A 27,033-nucleotide genomic window follows, 5' to 3' on the forward strand; every position below is an offset into this window, starting at 1 on the left:
AGATTAAGGCAGCTCCCCGCACCTCTCTGATTCAGAGGGGTTGGGTTAAATGCGGAAGACACATTTCAGTTGTACAATTGACTAGGTATCCCCCTTTCCCTTAACCAACCTAACTACAAAACAACAAAGGTTTATCATTTATTTTAAAGGTATAGCTCTATTGATAAACTGGGTAAATCACAATACAGGCAAATGCATATTATTTAATAGGAGTGTGTGCAATGCATGGATTGAGTTATTGGCCAGCAGCATACCCCTACTATCTTTCCTCTGACGCTAAGCAGGGTTGGTCCTGTTCGGTCCCTGGATGGGAGAACAGATGCTGCTGGAAGTGGTGCTATAGCGCCAGTAGGAGGCACTCTTTCCTCTGGTCCCCAAAAAATGATATCCCAATGCCTCAGGGTATTGATTGGGGACTCTGCCCTGTGTAAGGTGCTGTCTTTCGGATGGGACGTTAAATGCCTGGCTCTGAGTGCTAAAGATCCCATGGCACTTATCGTAAGAGTAGGGATGTTAACCCCGGTGTCCTGGCTAAATCCCTAATTTGGCCCTCATACTGTCGTGGCCACCTAATCAGTACCAGCTTACAATTGGCTCATTAATTTCCCCCCTCTCCCCTGAAACGATTCCCCAGGTCGTTGCTGTAAATGAGAATGTGTTCTCAGTCAACTTACCTGGTAAAATAAGGCTTAAAACAAAATATAATATGCTAATTTCACAGGGCTACAGATGACAATCCTTTTCATTTAGGACTTTATTATTTTGTTAGGAACTGCTAGGAGAACATTATTTTATTGTACTCATCAACAACATTTGCATAGAAGAAGTAATGACTTGAGGCAGAATGTGGGAACCAGACAGGAGGAGAGGGAGATGAAGGAAGTTCATGACTTTGGTGGCGAGGGTGACGAAGTGAATTTGTCACCAAAAACGTTACAATCAGCTTTTGAAACCCACATATTTAGCGTTATGGTACTAGGGTAGTGAATTGACATTGCTTCAGCTGTAAGCTAGCAAGGAAGTTAGCCTACAATTAAAGCTGGACAATACCAGTATCGTCTTGCATTGTAAAAGTGTTCTAGCTTGTATCGACATTGTTTTGCAAACAGTAATGAACAGTTTAAACATTCTTTATGCTATGTTGCATTATTTAAGTGTGTTAATTTCTGTGCAGCATGAATGGGGAGCTTACGGCCCAGACGGCTTTAGCAAGGAATGAGTGGAGCAGGCACTTTGCTCTTCGTGCTCTAAAACAGCTGCGCTGATAGACTTGATCCTCTCAATCACCTGAGATACATTTGAAAGAAGTGCTGAACGTAGCAGAAATTCTCGCACCTAACTTTCTTTTGGGGGTATCGAAAAAGTACTGAGATTTCAGGATGCCGTGCAACACTACAGGGCCCTGCCCTTTCTCTTCCCTTTTCTCTCTGAGTTGGTGGGAGTTTATTCAATGACGTAGCTAACACTCTTGAATGAGTTTTCACTAAGTGTACAATGAATAATATTATTCAAATAAGCCTGGGGTGGACTAAAATCACGGGCCAAGCTTTAGATTCATCCATGTAATTCAAGCATGGAAATCCACAGTCCATTCTGATAACATTTGTTTCCTCAGGCAGAGGAGCTGTTTCTGTGGATCCCCAGGAAGATGCTGATGACTGTGGAATCGGCCAAGAACTCTGTCCTGGGTGAGTGACAACGTAAGCCCCACAGAGGGCTGAGTGGTATACCGGATATTACTATATAGCGGTATTGATACACAGGGTTTTTACTTTCACTTCTATAACAGTATTTCAGTGTTTAGTATTTTTAAAGTAATACGCAACTTAGGCACGTGTTATATACATTTTTCTAGTTTATGCCGTTTACAACTTGAGTCGTCTTTCTCCCTCTCCTCCTGCTACATGCTGTTTCCCACACCAAGCCATGCCCCCTGTCACTCAAGGAGAGCGCAGTTGCTCGACCACAGAGTCACAAGCAATGTTCCCTCTAAGCTGAGTGCGGGCATGCAGTAGCCTTGAGACTGCCACGCAGCTCCCCCAGGACTGCACAGTAGAAATATCAGCTGACAGAGAGAAGCACGAGATTGAACTTCAGTCAACTTTCAAGAGCAGTGGAAGATCTCCAAGGCATTCCTAGTCGATCGCCAAACATTTCTGAAAAATCCAAACGATAAATCCTTGTGTTCCTATTTTGTTTTATTCATCTCGGGCTGTTGGCGGTAGGTGCACCCGATTTCAGCTGCGCTGGGTAGGCGAACTGTTGCCTTTTTGAACCATTTCATATGTCTGAAGGTACAAACTATGCCTTCACGGCAGGCACGTGGAGTAAATCAAGTTCACTATAGGCCTACCGCTGGCCAATCGGATGGCTCAGATGACCGTAACATAGCAGCCATAAAAGAAAGCTACACTAAAGTTGATACTGTCAGATATCTAAACGTTTAAAACCACGACTAGAGACTGTCAATGAATACAGCAAAGAGATGCTCGTTTTGAGTGAGTTCATGTTTAAGTTCTTACTCATCACTGTCAACACTTCGTATTCAACACTTTTCTAAGCCATAAATTGCACGTTCTTCCTATTTCCACTCAGCGCTACTACAAGCAGTGCAGCAGTAATGAATGAGTAGGAAAGTGTATCTATAGGCGTGTGTTGTTGTTATTAGTGGTTTGGGACTTTTTTTTTTTAAATCAAGGAATATTTCACTTTCTCTGTTCATAGGAGTAACAACATGAATTTGTGCATGAGGCAGAAATTATGCGGTGCGACTTGAGTTTTGCCATCAGCTGGAAGACTGTGTCCCTATTTGGTCAGTGTCAGTGGAGGAAAGGGAGAGAAGGGGGATGTTGAGAGGCTCCGTCTGCTGCTCTCTCCCGTCTCACTTTGTCTCAAAGTGATCTTGAATCAGATAAGGTTGGTGACCACTGTTCTAGTGTTTTCCCTGTTAACACTATAAACGTTTCCATTTACTGTGGCAATTGTGATCAAATCAACACAATATTAGCCACTTTCAATGCAACATACCAAAACAAACTATGCAAGAGATTTTGTTGTAGTCAGAACGGATCAGAGTAGGATTCTATTGCATTGACATGTACGACTCAGCCCGTACTCCACACAGGCCAGTGCGTCATAACCAATCAGAGCTGCAGTTGGCCAATATGCAAGTAGACTATTGCCATATATGGACCTGTGCCATTTACTTTGAACTGGACTGTGTTTACAGCATGAGCGGTCGTGAGTAGATACGCTTGTTTTGAGATCGAAGCGAGAGCTACATGTAGCCACGTGTACATTTTGTTCATATCCTTTGCTAGTTAGTGAGTTGTTAGCCCAGTTGTAGATTATCTGTAGTCAGCAATAGGGGAGAGACTACTTCCTACAAGAGCGCAAAGCTTGTACGTTTCTAGACATGTTTGAAAAGCGAGTCAGGTAAAGAGCTTTTTTTTGTCTTAAACGGGCAGTGTTGTGTTTTGAGACAGGCTTTTAGCCAATAGGCAGAGGGTAACATAATTTGTCTGATTCTCTGTAGTAATGGTATTGGAATAATAATGCTTTTTTATTTTGTAAAGTGGTTTCTTGCAACAAACAACAACATTTTCAGTCACCTCCTTGTCTGAAGAACAAGTGGATAAACAGGTTAATGTCAAGCCCTACATGTATTTTCCCCAAAAATCTCATGGAATGTAGGCCTAAATTGAACACCACACATTGGCTGTTACACTAGGCTGAATGGTAGAACAGCTGTTTCCATGTTAATATTTGATGGGATGCATTTTCAATTTTTTATGGTAGGCCTACATTACGATCAAATAGCCACAGTGTCCTACTTGGCCACTGTTAAAACGGTAACTTTTAAAACGGGTACAGCCTCAGTGTTCACAGCAAAATGAGGGCTGGAAGTTGTGCAGATTTTTCAAAGTTCAAGTTTGCGCTCAGCAAAACATTACATGGAACATTGGTCACAAGCACTTTCTTGCCGTTCACTCTGCAGTCTGCATGGTCTGATGTATGCAACAAGATGTTGCTGACATGCTGCTTTCCACAAGCATTCTATAATTAAACTATTACTTTGTATCTTACTTACTGTCTGCTAGTTTCTTTTCTTAGCAAGTTGTGGCTAAAATAAATCTTGTTAGCTGCTAATCACTGGTTAGCTGGCTAAATGTACTAAGTCAGAGCAAACGTTTGCCTGAGGACTCAAACTGAATTCTTCTGCTGCTCCATCGTTCGCCACGTACCTCAGTCAGACTGCCACCATTGTAGTTGTTTGTGGTGACATTAAAATCAGGGGTGTCGTACAACAAAGTCATCAGCGATTGGATCATCTCTGTTTCTGCAACGGTATCTTCTAAATCAGAGAGGAATAGACGTAGCATCAATATGTTAGCTACCTACATTAGGTAAGAAAACGTGTAATGTAAAATCTAATTAGGGTCACCTGGAAACACTGACACTTGGTTCCTACCCTGTCAAAAGTAGGAACTTTTTTACTAATTCGCTGTCATGTTAAACAATATTCCAACTATAGAATTAGAATAATCATTTTATTTCCATGATTCCAACAGTTCACCAATTAATTAGGCCTAGATTTTTGGCCCATATCATGCAGCCCTGCATGGCACAGTGAAGACATAACACAAGTGCAGGAAATGCAGAGAATTATTTTTGGATCCACCCTAAGGTCATGAACTGCTCATAAAGTGTATTTAGAACTTTTATTTAAAAAAAAATATATATATATATATATACACACACACAAAGTGGATATAAAAAGTCTACACACCCCTGTTAAAATGCCAGGTTTTTGTGATGTAAAATAATGAGACAAAGATAAATCATGTCAGAACTTTTTCCACCTTTTAATGTGACCTATAACGTGAACAATTGAAAAACAAACTGAAATCTTTGAGGGGAAAAAATAAAAAACTCACAACCTGGTTGCATAAGTGTGCACACCCTTAAACTAATACTTTGTTGAAGCACCTTTTGATTTTATTACAGCACTCAGTCTTTTTGGGTAGGAGTCTATTAGCATGGCACATCTTGATGTGGCAATATTTGCCCACTCTTCTTTGCAAAAGCGCTCCAAATCAGTCAGATTGCGAGGACATCTCCTGTGCACAGCCCTCTTCAGATCACCCCAGAGATGTTCAATTGGATTCAGGTCTGGGCTCTGGCTGGGCCATTCCAAAATGTTAATCTTCTGGTGAAGCCATACTTTCGTGGATTTGGATGTGTGCTTTGGGTCGTTGTCGTGCTGAAAGGTGAACTGTCTCTTTTCTTCTTCAGCTTCTAACGGACGCCTGAAGGTTTTGTGCCAAAATTTGCCTGGTATTTGGAACTGTTCATAATTCCCTCCACCCTGACTAAGGCCCCAGTTCCAGCTGAAGAAAACAGCCCCAAAGTATGATGCTGCCACCACCATGCTTCACTGTGGGTATGGTGTTCTTTGGGTGATGTGCAGTGTTTTTTTTTGCGCCAAACATACCTTTTGGAATTATGGCCAAAAAGTTCAACCTTGGTTTCATCAGACCATAACACATTTTCCCATGTGCTTTTGGGGGACTTGATGTTTGTTTTTGCAAACTTCAGCCGGGCTTGGATGTTTTTCATTGTAAGAAAAGGCTTCCGTCTTGCCACCCTACCCCATAGCCCATTCATATGAAGAATACGGGAGATTGTTGTCACATGTAGCACACAGCCAGTACTTGCCAGAAATTCCTTCAGTTCCTTTAATGTTGCTGTAGGCCTCTTGGGAGCCTCCCTGACCAGTTTTCTTCTCGTCTTTTCATCAATTTTGGAGGGACGTCCAGTTCTTGGTAATGTCTCTGTGGTGCCATATTTTCTCCACTTGATGATGACTGTCTTCACTGTGTTCCATGGTATATGTAATGCTTTGGAAATTCTTTTGTACCCTTCTCCTGGCTGATATCTTTCAACAATGAGATCCCTCTGATGCTTTGGAAGCTCTCTGCAGACCATGGCTTTTGCTCTGAGATGCAACTAAGAAAATGTCAGATCCTACTAGAACAGCTGAACTTTAGTTGTGATTAATCAGTCACTTTAAATGATGGCAGGTGTGTAATGACTTCTATTTAACGTGAGTTTGAATGTGATTGGTTAATTCTGAACACAGCCACATCCTCCGTTATAAGAGGGTGTGTACACTTATGCAACCAGGTTATTGTAAGGTTTTTATTTTTCATTTTTCCCCCTCGAAGATTTCAGTTTGTTTTTCAATTGAATTGTTCACGCTATAGGTCACATTAAAGGTGGAAATAGTTCTGACATGATTTATCTTTGTCTCATTATTTTACATCACAAACACCTGGCATTTTAACAGGGGTGTGTAGACTTTTTATATCCACTGTATGTGTGTGTGTGTGGACACCTCCAATAAAGGAGTGGTTCTGCAGGTGGGAACCACAGACCACTTCTCAGTTCCTATGCTTCCTGGCTGATGTTTTGGTCACTTTTGAATGCTGGCGGTGCTTTCACACTAGTGGTAGCATGAGACTGAGTCTACAACCCACACAAGTGGCTCAGGTAGTGCAGCTCATCCAGGATGGCACATCAATGCGAGCTGTGGCAAGAAGGTTTGCTGTGTCTGTCAGCGTAGTGTCCAGAGCATGGAGGCGCTACCAGGAGACAGGCCAGTACATCAGGAGACGTGGAGGAGGCCGTAGGAGCAACAACAACCCAGCAGCAGGACCGCTACCTCCGCCTTTGTGCAAGGAGGAGCAGGAGGAGCACTGCCAGAGCCCTGCAAAATGACCTCCAGCAGGCCACAAATGTGCATGTGTCTGCTCAAACGGTCAGAAACAGACTCCATGAGGGTGGTATGAGGGCCCGACGTCCACAGGTGGGGGTTGTGCTTACAGCCCAACACCGTGCAGGACGTTTGGCATTTGCCAGAGAACACCAAGATTGGCAAATTCGCCACTGGCGCCCTGTGCTCTTCACAGATGATCGCAGGTTCACACTGAGCACATGTGACAGAGTCTGGAGACGCCGTGGAGAACGTTCTGCTGCCTGCAACATCCTCCAGCATGACCGGTTTGGCGGTGGGTCAGTCATGGTGTGGGGTGGCATTTCTTTGGGGGCCGCACAGCCCTCCATGTGCTCGCCAGAGGTAGCCTGACTGCCATTAGGTACCGAGATGAGATCCTCAGACCCCTTGTGAGACCATATGCTGGTGCGGTTGGCCCTGGGTTCCTCCTAATGCAAAACAATGCTAGACCTCATGTGGCTGGAGTGTGTCAGCAGTTCCTGCAAGAGGAAGGCATTGATGCTATGGACTGGCCCGCCCGTTCCCCAGACCTGAATCCAATTGAGCACATCTGGGACATCATGTCTCGCTCCATCCACCAACGCCACGTTGCACCACAGACTGTCCAGGAGTTGGCGGATGCTTTTGTCCAGGTCTGGGAGGAGATCCCTCAGGAGACCATCCGCCACCTCATCAAGAGCATGCCCAGGCGTTGTAGGGAGGTCATACAGGCACGTGGAGGCCACACACACTACTGAGCCTCATTTTGACTTGTTTTAAGGACATTACATCAAAGTTGGATCAGCCTGTAGTGTGGTTTTCCACTTTAATTTTGTGTGACTCCAAATCCAGATCTCCATGGGTTGATAAATTGGATTTCCATTGATTATTTTTGTGTGATTTTGTTGTCAGCACATTCAACTACCTAAAGAAAAAAGTATTAAATAATATTATTTCATTCATTCAGATCTAGGATTTAGGTGTTATTTTAGTGTTCCCTTGATTTTTTTGAGGTGTGTGTGTGTGTGTGTGTGTGTGTGTGTGTGTGTGTGTGTATGTCACATTTTCACTTAGGTGTGTACTCACTTGTTGCCAGCGGTTTAGACATTAATGACTGGAGTTATTTTGAGGGGACAGCTAATTTACACTGTTATACAAGCTGTACACTCACTACTTTACATTGTAGCAAAGTGTCATTTCTTCAGCGTTGTCACATGAAAAGATATACTCAAATATTTACAAAAATGTGAGGGGTGTACTCACTTTTGTGAGATACTGTGTGTATGTATATATATTAGAGAGATATACGCTGTATATGAGAGAGAGAGGGAGAGATATTGGCCATATCATCCAGCCCTAGGCCCATATACTGTGTTTTTGCCCATAATGTGTAAGTTCAGTTAAATACAGACAAGCTGGACATCTCAGTCTATTTGTTGGTGGAAGAACTATTGCACGTGGAGAAAATAAAGATCCTACCGTTAAAAAACATGATAATGCCACCGGAGTTGATGACTGCCGTTTTAGTCTCCTAACCAATTGTGTGGTCCCCCCCCGCGTTATTTGAAACTTATTTTGTACATAATGTTTCTGCCACTGTCTCTTATCACCGAAAAGAGCTTCTAGATATCAGGACAGCGATCACTCACTTCATACTGGACAGATTTTTTCTTTAACGAGTCGGACGCAAAGGATTTACTTCAGACACCCGACATGGCCCACATCCCCATCATTGGCAGGAGACAGAAATATCGGTGATGTAGGTCTGGGTGCCTTGTAAGGATCCGGCAGCGAGTGTGTAATCTGCCTCTACCATCAGTCCTATTAGCCGACGTACAATCATTGGATAACAAAATGAGCTACGATCACGAATATCCTACCAATGGGACATTAACTGTAATATCTTAAGTTTCACCGAGTCGTGGCTGAACGACGACATGATTAGCATACAGCTGGCGGGGTTTATGCCCACGAGCCTTCCATATGAGCTAAATTACTTCTATGCTCGCTTCGAGGCAAACAACACTGAAACATGCATGAGAGCATCAGCTGTTCCGGACGACTGTGTGATCACGCTATCCGCAGCCGATGTGAGTAAGACCTTTAAACAGGTCAACATTCACAAGGCCGCAGGGCCAGATGGATTACCAGGATGTGTATTCCGAGCTTGCGCTGACCAATTTGCAAGTGTCTTCACTGACATTTTCAATCTGTCCCTGACCGAGTCTGTAATACCAACATGTTTCAAGCAGACCACCATAGTCCCTGTGCCCAAGAACTGACTACCGACCCGTAGCACACACGTCTGTAGCCATGAAGTGCTTTGAAAGGCTGGTTATGGCTCACATCAACACCATTATCCCAGAAACCCTAGACCCACTCAAATGTGCATACCGCCCCAACAGATCCACAGATGATGCAATCTCTATTGCACTCTACACTGCCCTTTCCCTCCTGGACAAAAGGAACACCTACATGAGAATACTATTCATTGACTACAGCTCAGTGTTCAACACCATAGTGCCCTCAAAGCTCATTACTAAGCTAAGGATCCTGTGACTGAACACCTCCCTCTGCAACTGGAGCCTAGACTTCCTGACAGGCCGCCCCCAGGTGGTAAAGGTAGGTAACAACACATCTGCCGCGCTGATCCTCAACACGGGTGCTCCTCAGGGGTGTGTTCTTAGTCCCCTCCTGTACTCCTGTTCACTCATGACTGCATGGCCAGACACGACTCCCAACACCATTAAGTTTGCCTGACGACACAACAGTTATAGACCTGATCACCGACAACGATGAGAGCCTATAGTGTGGAGGTCAGGGACCTGGCCGTGTGGTGCCAGGATAACAAACTCTCCCTCAACGTGATCAAGACAAAGGAGATGATTGTGAACTACAGGAAAAGGAGGACCGAGGACCGAGCATGCCCCCATTCTCATCGACAGCACTGTAGTGGAGCAGGTTGAGAGCTTCAAGTCCTTGGTGTCCACATCACCAACAAACTATATCATGGTCCAAACACACCAAGACAGTCGTTAAGAGGGCACGACAAAGCCTATTCCCCCCGAGGAGACTGAAAAGATTTGGCATGGGTTGTCAGATCCTCAAAGTTCTACAGCTGCACCATCGACAGCATCCTGACTGGTTGCATTACTGCCTGGTATGGCAACTGCTCGGCCTCCAACCGCAAGGCACTACAGAGGGTGGTGCTTATGGCCCAGTACATCACTGGGGCCAAGTTTCCTGCCATCCAGGTCCTCTATACCAGGTGGTGTCAGAGAAGGCCCTAAAAATTGACTGTTCTCTCTGCTACCGCACTCCAAGCAGTACCGGAGCGCCAAGTCTAGGTCCAAAAGGCTTCTTAAAAGCTTATAAGCCAAGCCATAAGACTCCTGAACAGCTAATCAAATGGCTACCTGGACTATTTGCATTGTCCCCCCCTCTGTTACGCTGCTGCTACTCTGTTTATTTTCAATGCGTGGTCGCTTTAACTCTACCTACATGTACATATTACCTCGACAAACCTGTGCCCCAGCACATTGTACCGGAACCCCCTGTATATAGCCGTGCTACTGTTATTTTACTGCTGCTCCTTTAATTATTTATACATTTTTTTTACTTAATACTTATTTTTCTTAACTGTATTGTTTGATAAGGGCATGTAAGTAAGCGCTTCACTGTAAGGTCTACACCTGTTGTATTCGGCGCATGTGACAAATAACGTTTGATTTGACAACAAGGCTTTGAGCTCTGAAATTTGAAACCCCTTGTGCTTTGTCCTCCCCTAGGGTCCACGCATACACCTCTACACACACACACTGTTCTGTATGTAAATTCTCCCCTCTCCCTCCCAGGTCCCCTGTACAGCCAGGACCGTATTCTCCAGGCCATGGGTAACGTGACCCTGGCCCTCCACCTGCTGTGTGAGCGGGCTGACCCCTCCTCCCCCTGGCTGCCCTACATCAAGACCCTCCCTGGGGACTACGACACCCCTCTCTACTACGAGGAGGAAGAAGTACGCCACCTGCTGTCCACTCAAGCCATCCAGGACGTCCTCAGCCAGTACAAGAACACCGCTCGGCAGTACGCATACTTCTACAAAGTCATCCAGGTGAATGGCAGATGGGTATTCACGTTCCCTCGCTCACTTGCTCTCTCTCACACTCACTCACTCACTTGCTCTCTCTCATACTCAGTCGCTTGCTTTTCACACACCAGCTTTTCCGTTAGCCGGTAATAGCCGGCTTTTGGTCCGATCCCAAAAAATGGATGTCTGGGACATGCAGATAAATCCCATTGCAAAATAATGCTTTTAGCCTATTCATTGATTGAAATTAATTTACATTTGACTGGCCATGCTTATTGGTCTAGGTGTATAGGTTAATTTGCCTAATTTAGTGGCATTAAATTGGCTCGTGTGTATTTTTGTCACAAGTCGTTATGCTTATCACACGCTCACAGCATACAGATACAGAGCCGATGAGAGGAAAACCTGTCAGCCAGCACGAGGGTTGCTGCTACAACTTTTCAAACAGCTCATTCCTTGCTGCTGGAGTAAAACGTGCTTTTATAAGCTCAACCATTGCTTAACAGTTGTAAATGCAATTGTGTGTTAAAAACAGTTTTGATGGCCACGATTTTAAAAAGAGCAAAAAAAAATGTTCTTTCTCAGGTGGTAATTGAAGCGCGCTTCCTTTTTACCATTCAAATGCATATAGGCAACGTTAGGCAACGTTAGGCAGGCTTCAGCGCGTTACATATTGATGGGCATGAGTAATCAAGTACTCGAACTGATGTTAAAACTATATATTTAACCAGAGAGCTTCTTTTTTTTCTTTTTCTTTTTTTTTTTAATACTGGAAAACTATTTGGTCAAAATGTTCTCTTGAAGACAACGTTAATTTGCTTCGACTCTAGTGTTCCATTTGTACATGTACATTTGCGCGACACAACAAAAAATAAACCAATCCGAGCATCACACAGTTCTGCCTCCTGAATCCCTTTCCCCTTCATCCATCACTCACTCAATCCCTTTCCCCTCCATCCCTCACTCACTCAATCCCTTTCCCCTTCATCCCTCACTCACTCAATCCCTTTCCCCTTCATCCCTCACTCACTCAATCCCTTTCCCCTTCATCCCTCACTCACTCAATCCCTTTCCCCTTCATCCCTCACTCACTCAATCCCTTTCCCCTTCATCCCTCACTCACTCAATCCCTTTCCCTTCATCCCTCACCTTTCCTTCATCCCTCACTCACTCAATCCCTTTCCCCTTCATCCCTCACTCACTCAATCCCTTTCCCCTTCATCCCTCACTCACTCAATCCCTTTCCCCTTCATCCCTCACTCACTCAATCCCTTTCCCCTTCATCCCTCACTCACTCAATCCCTTTCCCCTTCATCCCTCACTCACTCACTCAATCCCTTTCCCCTTCATCCCTCACTCACTCACTCAATCCCTTTCCCCTTCATCCCTCACTCACTCACTCAATCCCTTTCCCCTTCATCCCTCACTCACTCACTCAATCGCTTTCCCCTTCATCCCTCACTCACTCACTCAATCGCTTTCCCCTTCATCCCTCACTCACTCACTCAATCCCTTTCCCCTTCATCCCTCACTCACTCACTCAATCCCTTTCCCCTTCATCCCTCACTCACTCACTCAATCCCTTTCCCCTTCATCCCTCACTCACTCACTCAATCCCTTTCCCCTTCATCCCTCACTCACTCACTCAATCCCTTTCCCCTTCATCACTCACTCACTCACTCAATCCCTTTCCCCTTCATCCCTCACTCACTCACTCACTCAATCCCTTTCCCCTTCATCACTCACTCACTCACTCACTCAATCCCTTTCCCCTTCATCACTCACTCACTCACTCACTCACTCAATCCCTTTCCCCTTCATCCCTCACTCACTCACTCAATCCCTTTCCCCTTCATCCCTCACTCACTCACTCAATCCCTTTCACCTTCATCCCTCACTCACTCACTCACTCACTCACTCACTCAATCCCTTTCCCCTTCATCCCTCACTCACTCACTTAATCCCTTTCCCCTTCATCCCTCACTCACTCACTCAATCCCTTTCCCCTTCATCCCTCACTCACTCACTCAATCCCTTTCCCCTTCATCCCTCACTCACTCACTCAATCCCTTTCCCCTTCATCCCTCACTCACTCACTCAATCCCTTTCCCCTTCATCCCTCACTCACTCACTCAATCCCTTTCCCCTTCATCCCTCACTCACTCACTCAATCCCTTTCCCCTTCATCCCTCACTCACTCACTCAATCGCTTTCCCCTTCATCCCTCACTCACTCACTCAATCGCTTTCCCCTTCATCCCTCACTCACTCACTCAATCGCTTTCCCTTCATCCCTCACTCACTCACTCAATCGCTTTCCCCTTCATCCCTCACTCACTCACTCAATCGCTTTCCCCTTCATCCCTCACTCACTCACTCAATCGCTTTCCCCTTCATCCCTCACTCACTCACTCAATCGCTTTCCCCTTCATCCCTCACTCACTCACTCAATCGCTTCCCCTTCATCCCTCACTCACTCACTCAATCGCTTCCCTTCATCCTCACTCACTCACTCAATCGCTTTCCCCTTCATCCCTCACTCACTCACTCAATCGCTTTCCCCTTCATCCTCACTCACTCACTCAATCGCTTTCCCTTCATCCTCACTCACTCACTCAATCGCTTTCCTTTCATCCCTCACTCACTCAATCGCTTTCCCCTTCATCCCTCACTCACTCAATCGCTTTCCCCTTCATCCCTCACTCACTCAATCGCTTTCCCTTCATCCTCACTCACTCAATCGCTTTCCCCTTCATCCCTCACTCACTCACTCACTCACTCAATCCCTTTCCCTTCATCACTCACTCACTCACTCACTCACTCACTCACTCACCACCACTCACTCCCTTTCCCTTCATCACTCACTCACCACTCAATCCCTTTCCCCTTTATCCCTCACTCACTCAATCCCTTTCCCTTCATCCCTCACTCACTCACTCACTCACTCAATCCCTTTCCCCTTCATCACTCACTCACTCACTCACTCACTCACTCACTCACTCACTCACTCACTCACTCACTCCCTTTCCCCTTCATCACTCACTCACTCACTCACTCACTCAATCCCTTTCCCCTTCATCCCTCACTCACTCACTCAATCCCTTTCCCCTTCATCCCTCACTCACTCACTCACTCACTCAATCCCTTTCCCCTTCATCACTCACTCACTCACTCAATCCCTTTCCCCTTCATCACTCACTCACTCACTCACTCAATCCCTTTCCCCTTCATCACTCACTCACTCACTCACTCAATCCCTTTCCCCTTCATCCCTCACTCACTCACTCACTCACTCACTCACTCACTCACTCACTCACTCACTCAATCCCTTTCCCCTTCATCACTCACTCACTCACTCAATCCCTTTCCCCTTCATCACTCACTCACTCACTCACTCACTCACTCACTCAATCCCTTTCCCCTTCATCACTCACTCACTCACTCACTCACTCAATCCCTTTCCCCTTCATCACTCACTCACTCACTCAATCCCTTTCCCCTTCATCCCTCACTCACTCACTCACTCAATCCTTTTCCCCTTCATCCCTCACTCACTCAATCCCTTTCCCCTTCATCCCTCACTCACTCACTCACTCACTCAATCCCTTTCCCCTTCATCACTCACTCACTCAATCCCTTTCCCCTTCATCACTCCCTTTCCCCTTCATCACTCACTCACTCACTCACTCAATCCCTTTCCCCTTCATCCCTCACTCACTCACTCACTCAATCCCTTTCCCCTTCATCCCTCACTCACTCACTCACTCACTCACTCACTCAATCCTTTTCCCCTTCATCCCTCTCTCACTCAATCCCTTTCCCCTTCATCCCTCACTCACTCACTCAATCCCTTTCCCCTTCATCCCTCACTCACTCACTCACTCACCAATCCCTTTCCCCTTCATCCCTCACTCACTCACTCACTCAATCCCTTTCCCCTTCATCACTCACTCACTCACTCACTCACTCACTCAATCCCTTTCCCCTTCATCCCTCACTCACTCACTCACTCACTCACTCACTCAATCCCTTTCCCCTTCATCACTCACTCACTCACTCACTCACTCAATCCCTTTCCCCTTCATCCCTCACTCACTCACTCACTCACTCACTCACTCACTCACTCACTCACTCACTCACTCACTCACTCACTCACTCACTCACTCACTCAATCCCTTTCCCCTTCATCACTCACTCACTCACTCACTCACTCAATCCCTTTCCCCTTCATCCCTCACTCACTCACTCACTCAATCCTTTCCCCTTCATCCCTCACTCACTCAATCCCTTTCCCCTTCATCCCTCACTCACTCACTCACTCACTCAATCCCTTTCCCCTTCATCCCTCACTCACTCACTCACTCACTCAATCCCTTTCCCCTTCATCACTCACTCACTCACTCACTCAATCCCTTTCCCCTTCATCACTCACTCACTCACTCACTCAATCCCTTTCCCCTTCATCACTCACTCACTCACTCACTCACTCACTCACTCACTCACTCACTCACTCACTCACTCACTCCCTTTCCCCTTCATCACTCACTCACTGAATCCCTTTCCCCTTCATCACTCACTCACTGAATCCCTTTCCCCTTCATCACTCACTCACTCAATCCCTTTCCGACTGCTTGCTCTACACATGCGTGCTGTGTGCCTATAAAAACTTATCGAACTGATGGGATACGCAGGCTACATTCCTTGTCAAATGATGATAGTTTTATCACAAATTCAAAATGGACTGGTTGACTGAAGTAGGGAAATATGTGTTCCAACAATGAGCTGCAGTTTTGGAATAATTGTGTAATTTTCTGCTTAGGCTACTTTGTGGTTGTCACTAGTTACCATACCCACAAAGTCAAAATTGGCTATATTATAAAGATTCACAAACAAAAATTTGCTTTTTGGTTGTAATTTAAGGTTAGTCATAAGTTTAACAGTGTGGTTAAGGGTTAGGTTTAAAATCAGATTTTTAGATGCAAAATTGTAGAAACAAGCAGGGTTTATTACTTTGTGGCTGTGGTAACTTACCTTAGTGACGACCATACTTTTGTTAACTGCTGGTGGCATTTAGAATTGGTTAGCCTAGGCTATTACCACACTGAAAATATGCACAAATATTAGTTTGATAAAGACAGAGCGTATTTTCGTCGGTCATTAAGACCCGTCTCCTGGTCTGACAAACACCACTGTACGCTCAGCCACCTTCCACTGCAGATGCGGAAGGTTGACAAGGGTGGATGTGGTGGATTGAGACGCAGCCCATGCATGAAGACATCTCTCTAGCTCAAACTGACACATTTTGGTGTGTCAATAGACTTCAGGATCAAACAGATGCTGTGGCCATAATTCATGCCCATGCAGTGTTCAATGTAGAATTGTTAATCCGTATAGAACATTCCAAGAAACTGGCCTGATAAACTAAATCGAACATCTGTCTATTGAAAAGACAGAGTTTGGTTGTAACCCTGAAAATGTCTTTCAACTTGCTGAATTGAGCCCCGTTTTTCAAGTGATCATTCTTTGAGAATAATTGTTCCAGACGTGAGATGCGAATCACTTCAGTGTTCTATTTTATTCTGTTAGATTACATGTTTTTTACTCTAAAATACAGTGCATTCAGAAGGTATTCGGACCCCTTCACTTTTTCCACATTTTGTTACGTTACAGCCTTATTCTAAAATTGAATGAATGATTTTTTTTACTCTGATCAATCTACTCACAATACCCCATAAGTATTCAGACCCTTTTCTATGAGACTTGAAATAGACCTCCTGCGCATCCTGTTTCCATTGATCATCCTTGATGTGTCTACAACTTGATTGGAGTCCACCTGTGGTAAATTCAATTGACTGGACATGATTTGAAAATGCACACGCCTGCCTATATAAGGTCCCCCAGTTGACAGTGCATTTCTGAGTAAAAGCCAAGCCATGAGGTCAAAGGAATTGTCTTTAGAGCTCCGAGTCAAGATTGTGTCGAGGCACAGATCTGGGGAAGGGTACCAAAACATTTCTGCAGCATTGAAGGTCCCCAAGAACACAGCGGCCTCCATCATTCTTAAAGTGAATAAGTTATGAACCACCAAGACTCTTCCACCCGGCCAAACTGAGTAGTCATGGGAGAAGGGCCTTGGTCAGGGAGGTTCTTCTGTGGAGATGGGAGAACCTTCCAGAAGGACAACCATCTCTGCAGAGCTCCACCAATCAGGCCTTTATGGTAGAGTGGCCAGACGGAAACCACTCCTCAGTAAAAGGCACATGATAGACCGCTTGGATATTGCCAAAAGGCACCTAAAGGACTCTCAGACCATGAGAAACAAGATTCTCTGGTCTGATGAAACCAAGATTAAATCTTTGGCCTGAATGCAAAGCGTCACGTCTGGAGGAAACCTGGCACCATCCCTACGGTGACGCGTGGAGGTAGCATCATGCTGTGGGGATGTATTTCAGCGGCAGGGACTGGAGCAAAGTATAAAGAGATCCTTGATGAAAATCTGCTCCAGAGAGTTCAGGACCTCAGACTGGGGCGAAGGTTCACCTTCCAACAGGTCAACGACCCTAAGCACACAGCCAAGACAACTTGTACAAAAGGAGTGGCTTTTGTACAAGTCTCTGAATGTTCTTGAGTGGCCCAGCCAGAGCCCGGACTTGAACCGGATCGAACATCTCTGGAGAGACCTGAAAATAGCTGTGCAGCAACGCTCCCCATCCAACCTGACAGAGCTTGAGAGGATCTGCAGAGAAGAATGGGAGAAACCACCCGAATACAGGTGTGATAAGCTTGTAGCGTCATACCCAAGAAGACTCGAGATTGTAATCGCTGCCAAAGGTGCTTCAACAAAGAACTTAGTAAATACTTATGTTAATGTAAGATTTCAGTTTTTTATTTGTAATAAATTTACAAATTCTAACCTATTTTTGCATTTGTCATTATGGGCTATTGTTTGTAGATTGACGGGGGGAAAACTATTTAGAATAAGGCTTTAACTTGGCAAAATGTTGAAAAAGTCGGCCCTATTTAATTTTTTTTAACAGATGCATATCTTTATTCCTAGTCATGTGAAATCCATATATTAGGGGCAAATTTATTCATTTCAATTGACTGATTTTCTTATGAACTGTAACTCCGTAAAATCTTTGAAATTGTTGCATTTTGCATTAGAGAGATGCTCACATTTCTTTCCAGTCCCGCCCTTGTTTTATAAATATCATATTTTTTTTTAACTTTCTTTCATTGTCCAGTAGCCAAAAAGCACAATCCTAGTCGTATTAGCAATCCATGAAAGTTGTTGCATCTTTAGATCTCCCTTTAAAAAAATAAAAATAATCTGTCAGGTGAAACCGCTGGCATGTGCGGTGTGCTTTTGACAATGGTATTTTCCCACTAATTGCATTATGGAATGAACATTCAAGTGTAGGCTACTGCCTTGAGCGCATTGTTGTGCTTTTGATGTGAAGAAATAATAGTTTATAAATGTTTAGCTAAACGTTCTGGTCAGTTGCATCAGCCTCATTGCTTTTAAACGTTTTTAAAATATTTTTTTTTTTTATATGTACTGAAGCCTACTGGTTGTATGAATTTGAGGTCTATCATGCCATCGGAATTTGCTATTTCTCACACAGAATGACAAGCTGACCATTAGAATAGGTAAACATTTCTACTATTGGGGGATATTAGATTGACATGGGCTAGAGAATTTTCGCTGTTATTTACTCGTCTTGTTGCCTGAGAAAAAGTAAATGTGCCATCTTCAAAGTGCAAATCGAAATTCAGTAAGGACGCACGCCGTTGCATCCTCGAGTTGCATGTTCTGTTAAGATGAGTATCCATAATGTGATTTGTCATTCTGAGCACCGTGGGTGGACACCCTAATTAGGTTATGCACCCAATGCATATGGGTCTGATTCATTTCTCATAACTTGTTAAATTAAAATGCTGCTGGTCAAATGTCCAACGCCACATTTACCTAACGGAATCCGTGACACACACACACACACACACACACACACACACACACACAGACTCAGGATTGCTAAAGAAAGTCATTTTCTATCTAGCTTTTCTATAGACTCCTACAAGGTCATCCCATGTGAGTGGGAGTGCTCTGTCCATGCCTTGTCATTTGGGATATTCTAGTAAAAGTTGCGTTTCATTGCACCTACAACAAAGCTTAGTTCATGATTGCAACATTGTGCAACACTCCCATGACCCTGAGATTGCAGCAACTTTTGAGCAGGAAGGAGGATGCAATACTGCCTGCCTGTACGGGCTTTGCACAACTTCTGCTGCTGACTTTGCAAAAATCTTGAAACGTATGTTGTGTGTAGACAGTCTCTTCTTTGTGTGTGTTTGCCATGGGTAGACTGAGGAGTAAATTTGAAAAAGACACTCAGACTTTTCACATATTGTTTATAAACACTCTTCTCGTCTTTCTATCTATGAAACAGTTAGGGCTGTGGCGGTCACAGAATGTTGTCAGCCGGTGATTGTCAAGCAAATAACTGTCAGTCTCATGGTAATTGACAGTTAATTAACATAAACACATTTAGCATCTCCTGGCTTCCACACAGCCTACAAGTAAAAAGTAAAAAAAATCCATGTACCTGTACCTATACCAGCCTGTACCTATACCAGCCTGTACCTTTAATGTAACTTAAGTTGTTCTACAAACGTTGAGCTATATGTTTAGATCTGTTATACATTGTAAGGCTGCATGATGAGACTAATGATGATTTGAAAAAAGTCGCTTGAATGGCATGAGCTCTGCTTTGTCTTTTTTTGTGCAGGCTGTACACACCAATAGTCTCTCATTCACAATTTGACAAGCACTTGATAACACCTAGAATTTTAAAACATTTTATGTAGCGGCAATGCAACCCAAAAAAAATCCATGCCTTTTGCGGCCAGTGGCCGTTATGTCCTTCTCCCTGAATGCTGAGCGCTCCGAATCATATCTCACTCACATGGCCCTCCATCACATGATTGGGTCTTTCTCACAGGCTACAAGTGAAGACCGACACATCGGGAACCCAACTGTGCGCGTCCTTATCCAATTCGGAGGTGCATATTGAAGATAATGGAAGAACTGTCCACGTTTAGTTTTCGTCAGCCAACAAGATGAGTAGGACTAACGAACAGCAAAAGCACTAGCCTATGTCAATCTACTGTTCCCCATAGTATAAAAGTCAACCTATTCTGTGTGAGAAATAAATATTCCAAACATAGTCTGGGACAGTTGTGGGATGCGATAGATCCCAAATTAATACAACCACTAGCTTCAAAAATCTTTTTTTTTACGCAACGTGGCTGACGCAACAGATCAGAACGTTTAACTTAAAATGTTGATCAACTATTAGGCTATTTCTTCACATAAGCGCAGCAATGCGCACATGGTAGTAGGCTATAAGCTCAAATGTTCCATTAGCAGAAAACACCATTATCAAAAGTGACCGCAAATGCAATTATGCATGTCATGTTTTTACTATAAGGGTGCATTTTAATGGTGTAAATGATCTTCCCCAAACTCACGCGCTGCTTATGTACACCAGCCTTGTAAAGCGGATTCATGTGCTTAATTTGAAGAAGTTATTTGGCCACTTTAGTTAATATTGTCACCCATCAGACTATTCATGATTTAATCTTGTCTTTATGTATAAATAATATGTGAACCATTATCATGCAATTTAAAATGGACAATTATTATGCTCCTGTATCAAAGCAGTGGGGAAAAATACATGTCATCTATGCACTTAAATTGTAAATGGAGGACAATTTTCACATGGTTCATTTTCATGCCAGCCAGGTAGACTATACTCCTGTTGTAAATATAAGCGATGTGTTTAATATTAGGACAGTTGAGAAATAAATATAGTAGACCTAGCCTATTTTGTATTTAACCTTTTTGTTCTCAATTGACTTGCCTAGTTAAGTAAATGATGGCCTACTCCGGCCAAACCTGGGCCAATTGTGCGCCGCCCTATGGGACTCCCAATCACGGCTGGATGTGATTCAGCCTGCATTTGAACCAGTGACTGTAGTGATGCCTCTTGCACTGAGATGCAGTGCCTTAGACTGCTGCGCCACTCGGGAGCCCTGTAAGGTGCATGTTTTACTCTTCTCCCCCCTCTAAAAAACATAATATGGATGTTAAAATTGCCTGTCCCGGTCACCCCCTATTTCTACAGGAATGTAGAACACGGAAATACAACTCGAGACACTTTTTCATTTGGTCTGTATTGCTTCAATAACATACCTTCATAACGGACACTGGGTGACAGCTGTGTGGCGAAACAAATTCTGTGAACTCTTCAAAAAGCCATGAAATGTGATTGACTGAAAAGCTATTTTGTAGCTGAAATTCACTACTTAAACTTTTGTAGTAAAGCCTTAAATCATATAGACCTTAATGGTTTAATTTGCAAATGACTAGCTTTATTTGGGCATGCTCAGGTTAACTTTCCCACGGAATTGTCCTATATTATTTATAACAGTTCTGACTCTTTCTGTGATATATTTTTGTGCCAGACGGTGTTCATATGAACTTTGGAACCTTCAATTCAGATCCCAGTTCTTAGTGTCGGAAAAATCACAGATCCAAAGCCTGGAATTGTAAGTTGACTTATCTCCTAAAGAAAGAGTTATCGCTACAGCTGTATAACATTCACCTTGAAGCCAGGTACAGAGTAAATCTCTGTGCTGGGTTCGTTTTGGCTCTTGTTAAAAGTCAGTCGGGTCTCTCTCTGTCTGCCTCTCTCTCTCTTCTTTCCCGTCCTTCCATCTCTCTGTCTTTGCACGTCCACCTGTCTGTCAGTGCATGCCCGGCGAGAGGCATCGGGTTTGAAGAGGCTCCCAGCTGTAGGGAAATGAGGAGAGCAGCTTCAGAATCGCCTCTTGCACCCAATTTCAGAGGACCTGATAAGCTGCTAATGACAGAGAGAAGGGCAGGCATGGGCTGTTCCTCTCCTGTATGACCATCGCATTACCAACAGGAGGAGCTGTTTCTTCTCCTAAAGCCCTGAGTCTGACCTGAAAACAGCTCCCGTGTGATTGGTGGATGCACTACTATTGCTATTCACTATATTGTGTACATCTTTTGGTCAAAGTAGTGACTATAGAGAATATGGTGCCATTTGGGATACAGACGGTGAGTACTTTAACACGTCATATTTACCACAATATATACAACACATTTATGATCTTTATTCACGTTTTGGGGGGAGAGTCGGTGTCATTCACCACGTTCTCAAGCAACCTATGACTAAAATCTCAATATGAGCGGCATGATAAAATATGGGCTTTATACTGTAGATCTAAAATTCATAATGGTTGAATGGTCGACTACTTTTCTTAGGGGTTAATACCAGTACCTCTATAGCGGTTACGTTCGAAAGGCCCGGTTTATCTGTAGACAGCTGTAGGTAGCTTCAGTGAGGAAGACGGAGAGACAATGTGATTACAGTTTTATTATGAAATAGAAGGTAACGCAAGACAGATATTGTGATGCAAATCTCTCTCCCAGTATGCTAATTTAAAGTTATTAACTGACATGTTAAAATGAGGTATTCATTCCAGCTCTCCCTTTTGATCAAACCAATGAAGACTAGGGTTGCGTCTCAAATGGCACCCTATTCCCTATATAGTGCATTAGAGCCGTAGGGTGACATTTGGCTCGTAGACTAGACAACTCTCTTTAGGTTCTGTAGTCCCTTAGCAAAGGGACTGGAGGAGCAATAAAAATAACATTTCTCTAAATTATTTTCTTTAGTTCGAGTGCTTTGTTTCTGTCATTAAATAACTCAATTAGAGAAGAGGGGGAAAAAAATCAAATTTCACATTACTGTCAAGATAAGACATCAATATGAAATATTCATCATGGCAATAGTTAATGTTTGTCATTGTCTCTTGGCTGATCTGGACTGGTGTGTTGACATGTTTTTGATGAAATGTTTCTTAGTTCTCAGTTGAAGGTGGGTGGCTCAAATCAAAAGTAGAATTGTATTTGTCACATGCGCCGAATACAACAGGTGTAGACCTTACAGTGAAATGCTTACTTACAAGCCCTTAACCAACAATGCAGTTTTAACAAAAATGAGAGTTAAGAAAATATTTACTAAATAAACTAAAAACAAATGTCACACAATAAAATAACAATAACGAGGCTATATATGCAGGGGGTACCTGTAGCGAGTCAATGTGCGGGGGTACATGTTTGTTGAGGTAATTTGTACATGTAGGTCGGGGTAAAGTCACTATGCATAGATAATAAACAGCGAGTAGCAGCAGTGTAAAGCAAAGGGGGGTCAATGCAAATAGTCTGGGTGGCCATTTGATGAACTGTTCAGCAGTCTTATGGCTTGGGGGTAGAAGATGTTAAGGAGCCTTTTGGACCTAGACATGGCTCTCCAGTACCGTGTCACCGTTATCAGGCCTACCACTGTTGTTTTGACGGAAGACTTCATGATGGTGTTCGAGTCATGCTTGGCCATGGAGTCGTTGGGTGAACAGGGAGTACAAGAGGGGAATAAGCACGCAGCCATGAGGGGCCCCCGTGTTGAGGATCAGCGTGGCATATGGGGTGCTGCCTACCCTTACCACCTGGGGGCGGCCCGTCAGGAAGTCCAGGATCCAGTTGCAGAGGGAGGTGTTTAGTCCCAGGGTCCTTAGCTTAGTGATGAGCTTCGTGGGCACTATGGTGTTGAACGCTGAGCTGTAGTCAATGAACCGCATTCTCACGTAGGTGTTCCTTGTGTCCGGGAGGGAAAGGGCAGTGTGGAGTGCAATAGAGATTGCATCATCTTTGGGTCTGTTGGTGCGGTCTGCAAATTGGAGTGGGTCTAGGGTTTCTGGCCTCTCAAAGCACTTCATGGCTAGAGACGTGAGTACTTGGTGTCGGTAGTCATTTAGGCAGGTTACCTTGGCTTTCTTGGGCACAGGGACTATGGTGGTCTGCTTGAAACATGTTGGTATTACAGACTCTGTCAGGGACAGGTTGAAAATGTTAGTGACCTGCCAGTTGGTCAGTGCATGCACTGAGAAAACGTCTTAGTTTTAGAATGTTAACCTGTTTTAAAGGTGTTACTCACATCGGCTATTGAGACCATGATCACAGTCGTCCAGAACAGGATTCAATCTTAGTCCTGTATTGATGCATTGCCTGTTGGATGGTTCGTCGGAGTGCATAGCTGGATTTATTTTAAGCGTCTGGGTTAGTGTCCCACTAAAACAGGGAGGGTCTTAACCGAATCTGACCAAAATAAACTCTAGTTTTCATTGCAAAATGTTTTGCGTTAGCAACAGTTTGCTACGGTTCGGACTAAAGATTACACCCCTACGTCGCCTGGCTCTGAAAAGACAGTACCATCAATGACCACAAGGTGGTAGTGGTGGGTTGTATATGGTGGTATGAAGGTAATATAGTAGAATGTAATACTGATGACATGAACACAGTTATTTTCCCGCCCATGTTGTTATAATAATAGTACATAGGTGTTATATACTGTTGCTAAAACCCAAAGACTGCAATAAGCAAACATCAGGAAACAAAACCACTGAACACAAACAAGAAATGTAAATCACGCTAATTATGGTAGAAGAACATGATTGGGGACAGCAGCGTCACTAATGTTATTCCTCTTGTGTGGCGATGGCGTTGTGCTGGAAGCCCAGACACCTCAAGGCCGTGGTGTTGAACAGTAAAAGTAAGGTGATGTGTAGAGATGTCTCCTCCTAACTTTGAATTCTCCTTCTCGGTTGGCTTGAGCTCTGTGTTGTTAAGCGGGTGTGATTGTGGAAGGTGTGTGTGTGTGTGTGTGTCCTGGCCACATTTCCTCTCTTCTCCACTACGTCTCCTTTCACCTCATCCCCCCTCTCCACGCTCCCTCTTTCATTATTTTGTCATCTTCGCCGCACCTCTTCATCCTTTCCCTCTCCTCTACTCCTTCTTCCCTCACTCATCCCTCTTCTGCCCCCCTCCCCCCTTCTCTCATTCCTCTCTTCTGTCCTCTGCTCAGGTTGGGGGCTGGTGTCAATGTAATGACTACTGTCAACGTCAGCCTCTCTCTCATCCCTCTCTCTGTTTTTCTAAAGCGGGCCGGCCGCAGATGACCGGGCTGGAAAATTAGCTTGTCGCACTGGCTTTGAATTGAATTGACCTGATTGTACCTTCGGTACATGTTGAGTGGCTTGGAGACTGGCAAAAAAAAAACCTCTTCTCTCCCTCCCTGTCCAGTCCATCCCAGCCCCCCTTCCTTGTGATCCATACCCACTGTCAGTCAGTTCTACATGTCTTTCTAAGTGAAGCATAGCAGAGTGCCTCTCCCTTCCAGTGGGGACTGTGTGTGTGTGTGTGTGTTTGTAGTTTTGTGTGTGCGGACCTCATAAGGTGACCTCTGTATGCAGTGAATGCAAAGTAACCTTGGAGCGTGTGTGTGTGTGTGTGTGTTGTGATGAGAAATGGTTTAGTGTCCCGGTGGTGTCGTTTCCCATCCTCTCTGAGGCGCTCCAGGTATCCATCTGTCTAACCTTCTCTCACTCTCTGACTAGTCAAATGAGAGAGATGGACCTCATCGTGTGGGGTGCATCTCGCCGTCACACATTGCAACATGGCGGAAAAAGGGTTCGTGAAGGTCATTTATTTACATTCACAATGGTCAGGATTTACCATTCTGGTGACTTTAATTTTGGACTTAGGCAAACATCTACAAGGAAAATATCTGCTACGTTTCCTACTGGTTTGATCCCAACCCCTTTGAATCGCTACGTATGTAGAAACACCGGTTGGCGCAGCGCCCAATCAATGTGTGCTTCTCCTCTTCCTCTCCCGCCCTCCCGTGTCACGTCCACAGTCAGGCAGCAGACAGGGCCCAGCCTGGGATCGGGTATGGCTGCTGGGCTGGACGACGCCCCTCCTCTCCGCTAGGATCCATCCGCCAGCCTCTTATCTTTTAATGGATGTCGGAGCAGGACGAGGCTCAACACTGCTCCTCCACACCCCTACCTCTCAGTCACAGCCAGGGTGGGGGAGGACGAGGCTCAACACTGCTCCTCCACACCCCTACCTCTCAGTCACAGCCAGGGTGGGGGAGGAGGAGGGAGCTGCTGGGATATTATCCCATCACCTTGCCTCAATATTTGGGAACACCTTGTCAACCATCTGAGTGTCTAAGAGTTAAAGTAGCACCTTCTATTGAACTTGAGGCTTATTTGAGGCACGGTGGGTGTGTGTGGTGGGGGGGGTTAGGGTTGGACAGTGAGCGTGATTCTCCTCACTTTACTGTAGGGATGAATCAGTGTCACTGCCGGACGCACCCACCCTGCCACACCAGCCATCCGCCCAGTGGGAGAAATACGATGTGACCACTCTTACCTTAACCAGCCTAGCCTGTTGTATGTCAACACTCCCTCAACACTCCCCATTATAATCAACGGAATACTACTTTGAAGAGACAGATGGGTAAACAGGCCGATCAGCCAGTCAAGTTGTGAAAATGACCTACCACCACACCCCACGAGGTGGTGGTTGTGTGTGTGTGTGTGTGTGTGTGTGTGTGTGTCTGTGTTTCACCGAGCGAGAGCCTTCACTACAATGTCTTACTCTGAGTTTCCTACTGAACTCCAGTCTGTTTTTACTGCAGCTCACTTGGCATGTTGGGGACAGGAGAAAGAGCTTCAGGATGCACAGTTATTAGACCCTGGTGCAATGTTCTCTGGCCCCTCGCTCGCTCTCTGGCCCCTCGCTCGCTCTCTGGCCCCTCGCTCGCTCTCTGGCCCCTCGCTCGCTCTCTGGCCCCTCGCTCGCTCTCTGGCCCCTCGCTCGCTCTCTGCCGCCTCGCTCGCTCTCTGCCGCCTCGCTCGCTCAATTCAATTGAAGGGCTTTATTGGCATGGGGAAACATATGTTAACATTGCCAAAGCAAGTGAAGTAGATAATAAACGGAAGTGAAATAAACAATTCAAATGAACAGTAGACATTACACTCACAGAAGTTCCAAAATAATCAAGACATTTCGAATGTCATGTCTATATACAGAGCTGTAATGATGTGCAAATAGTTAAAGTACAAAAGGGAAAATAAATCAACATAAATATAGCTCTCTCTCGCTCGCTCTCTCTCTCTCCCTCTCTGCTCGCTCTCTCTCTCTCTCTCTCTGCTCGCTCTCTCTCTCTCTCTCT

At 44.7% G+C, this 27,033-nt stretch overlaps 1 protein-coding gene across 4 annotated transcripts in view; it reads left to right on the forward strand.

Moving 5' to 3' along the window:
- Window positions 1–27,033, forward strand: part of setd3 (SET domain containing 3, actin histidine methyltransferase) — a 69,345-nt gene that overhangs the window by 18,278 nt on the left and 24,034 nt on the right. For all 4 annotated transcript variants that reach the window (XM_045717694.1, XM_014194918.2, XM_014194934.2 and 1 more), the window contains exons 5-6: window positions 1,616–1,688; window positions 10,630–10,886. In XM_045717694.1, the coding sequence (XP_045573650.1) occupies window positions 1,616–1,688; window positions 10,630–10,886 (330 nt within the window). The remainder of the gene's footprint in view (window positions 1–1,615; window positions 1,689–10,629; window positions 10,887–27,033) is intronic.

Source organism: Salmo salar, chromosome ssa01, assembly GCF_905237065.1.
Source record: "Salmo salar chromosome ssa01, Ssal_v3.1, whole genome shotgun sequence".
NCBI lineage: Eukaryota > Metazoa > Chordata > Actinopteri > Salmoniformes > Salmonidae > Salmo > Salmo salar.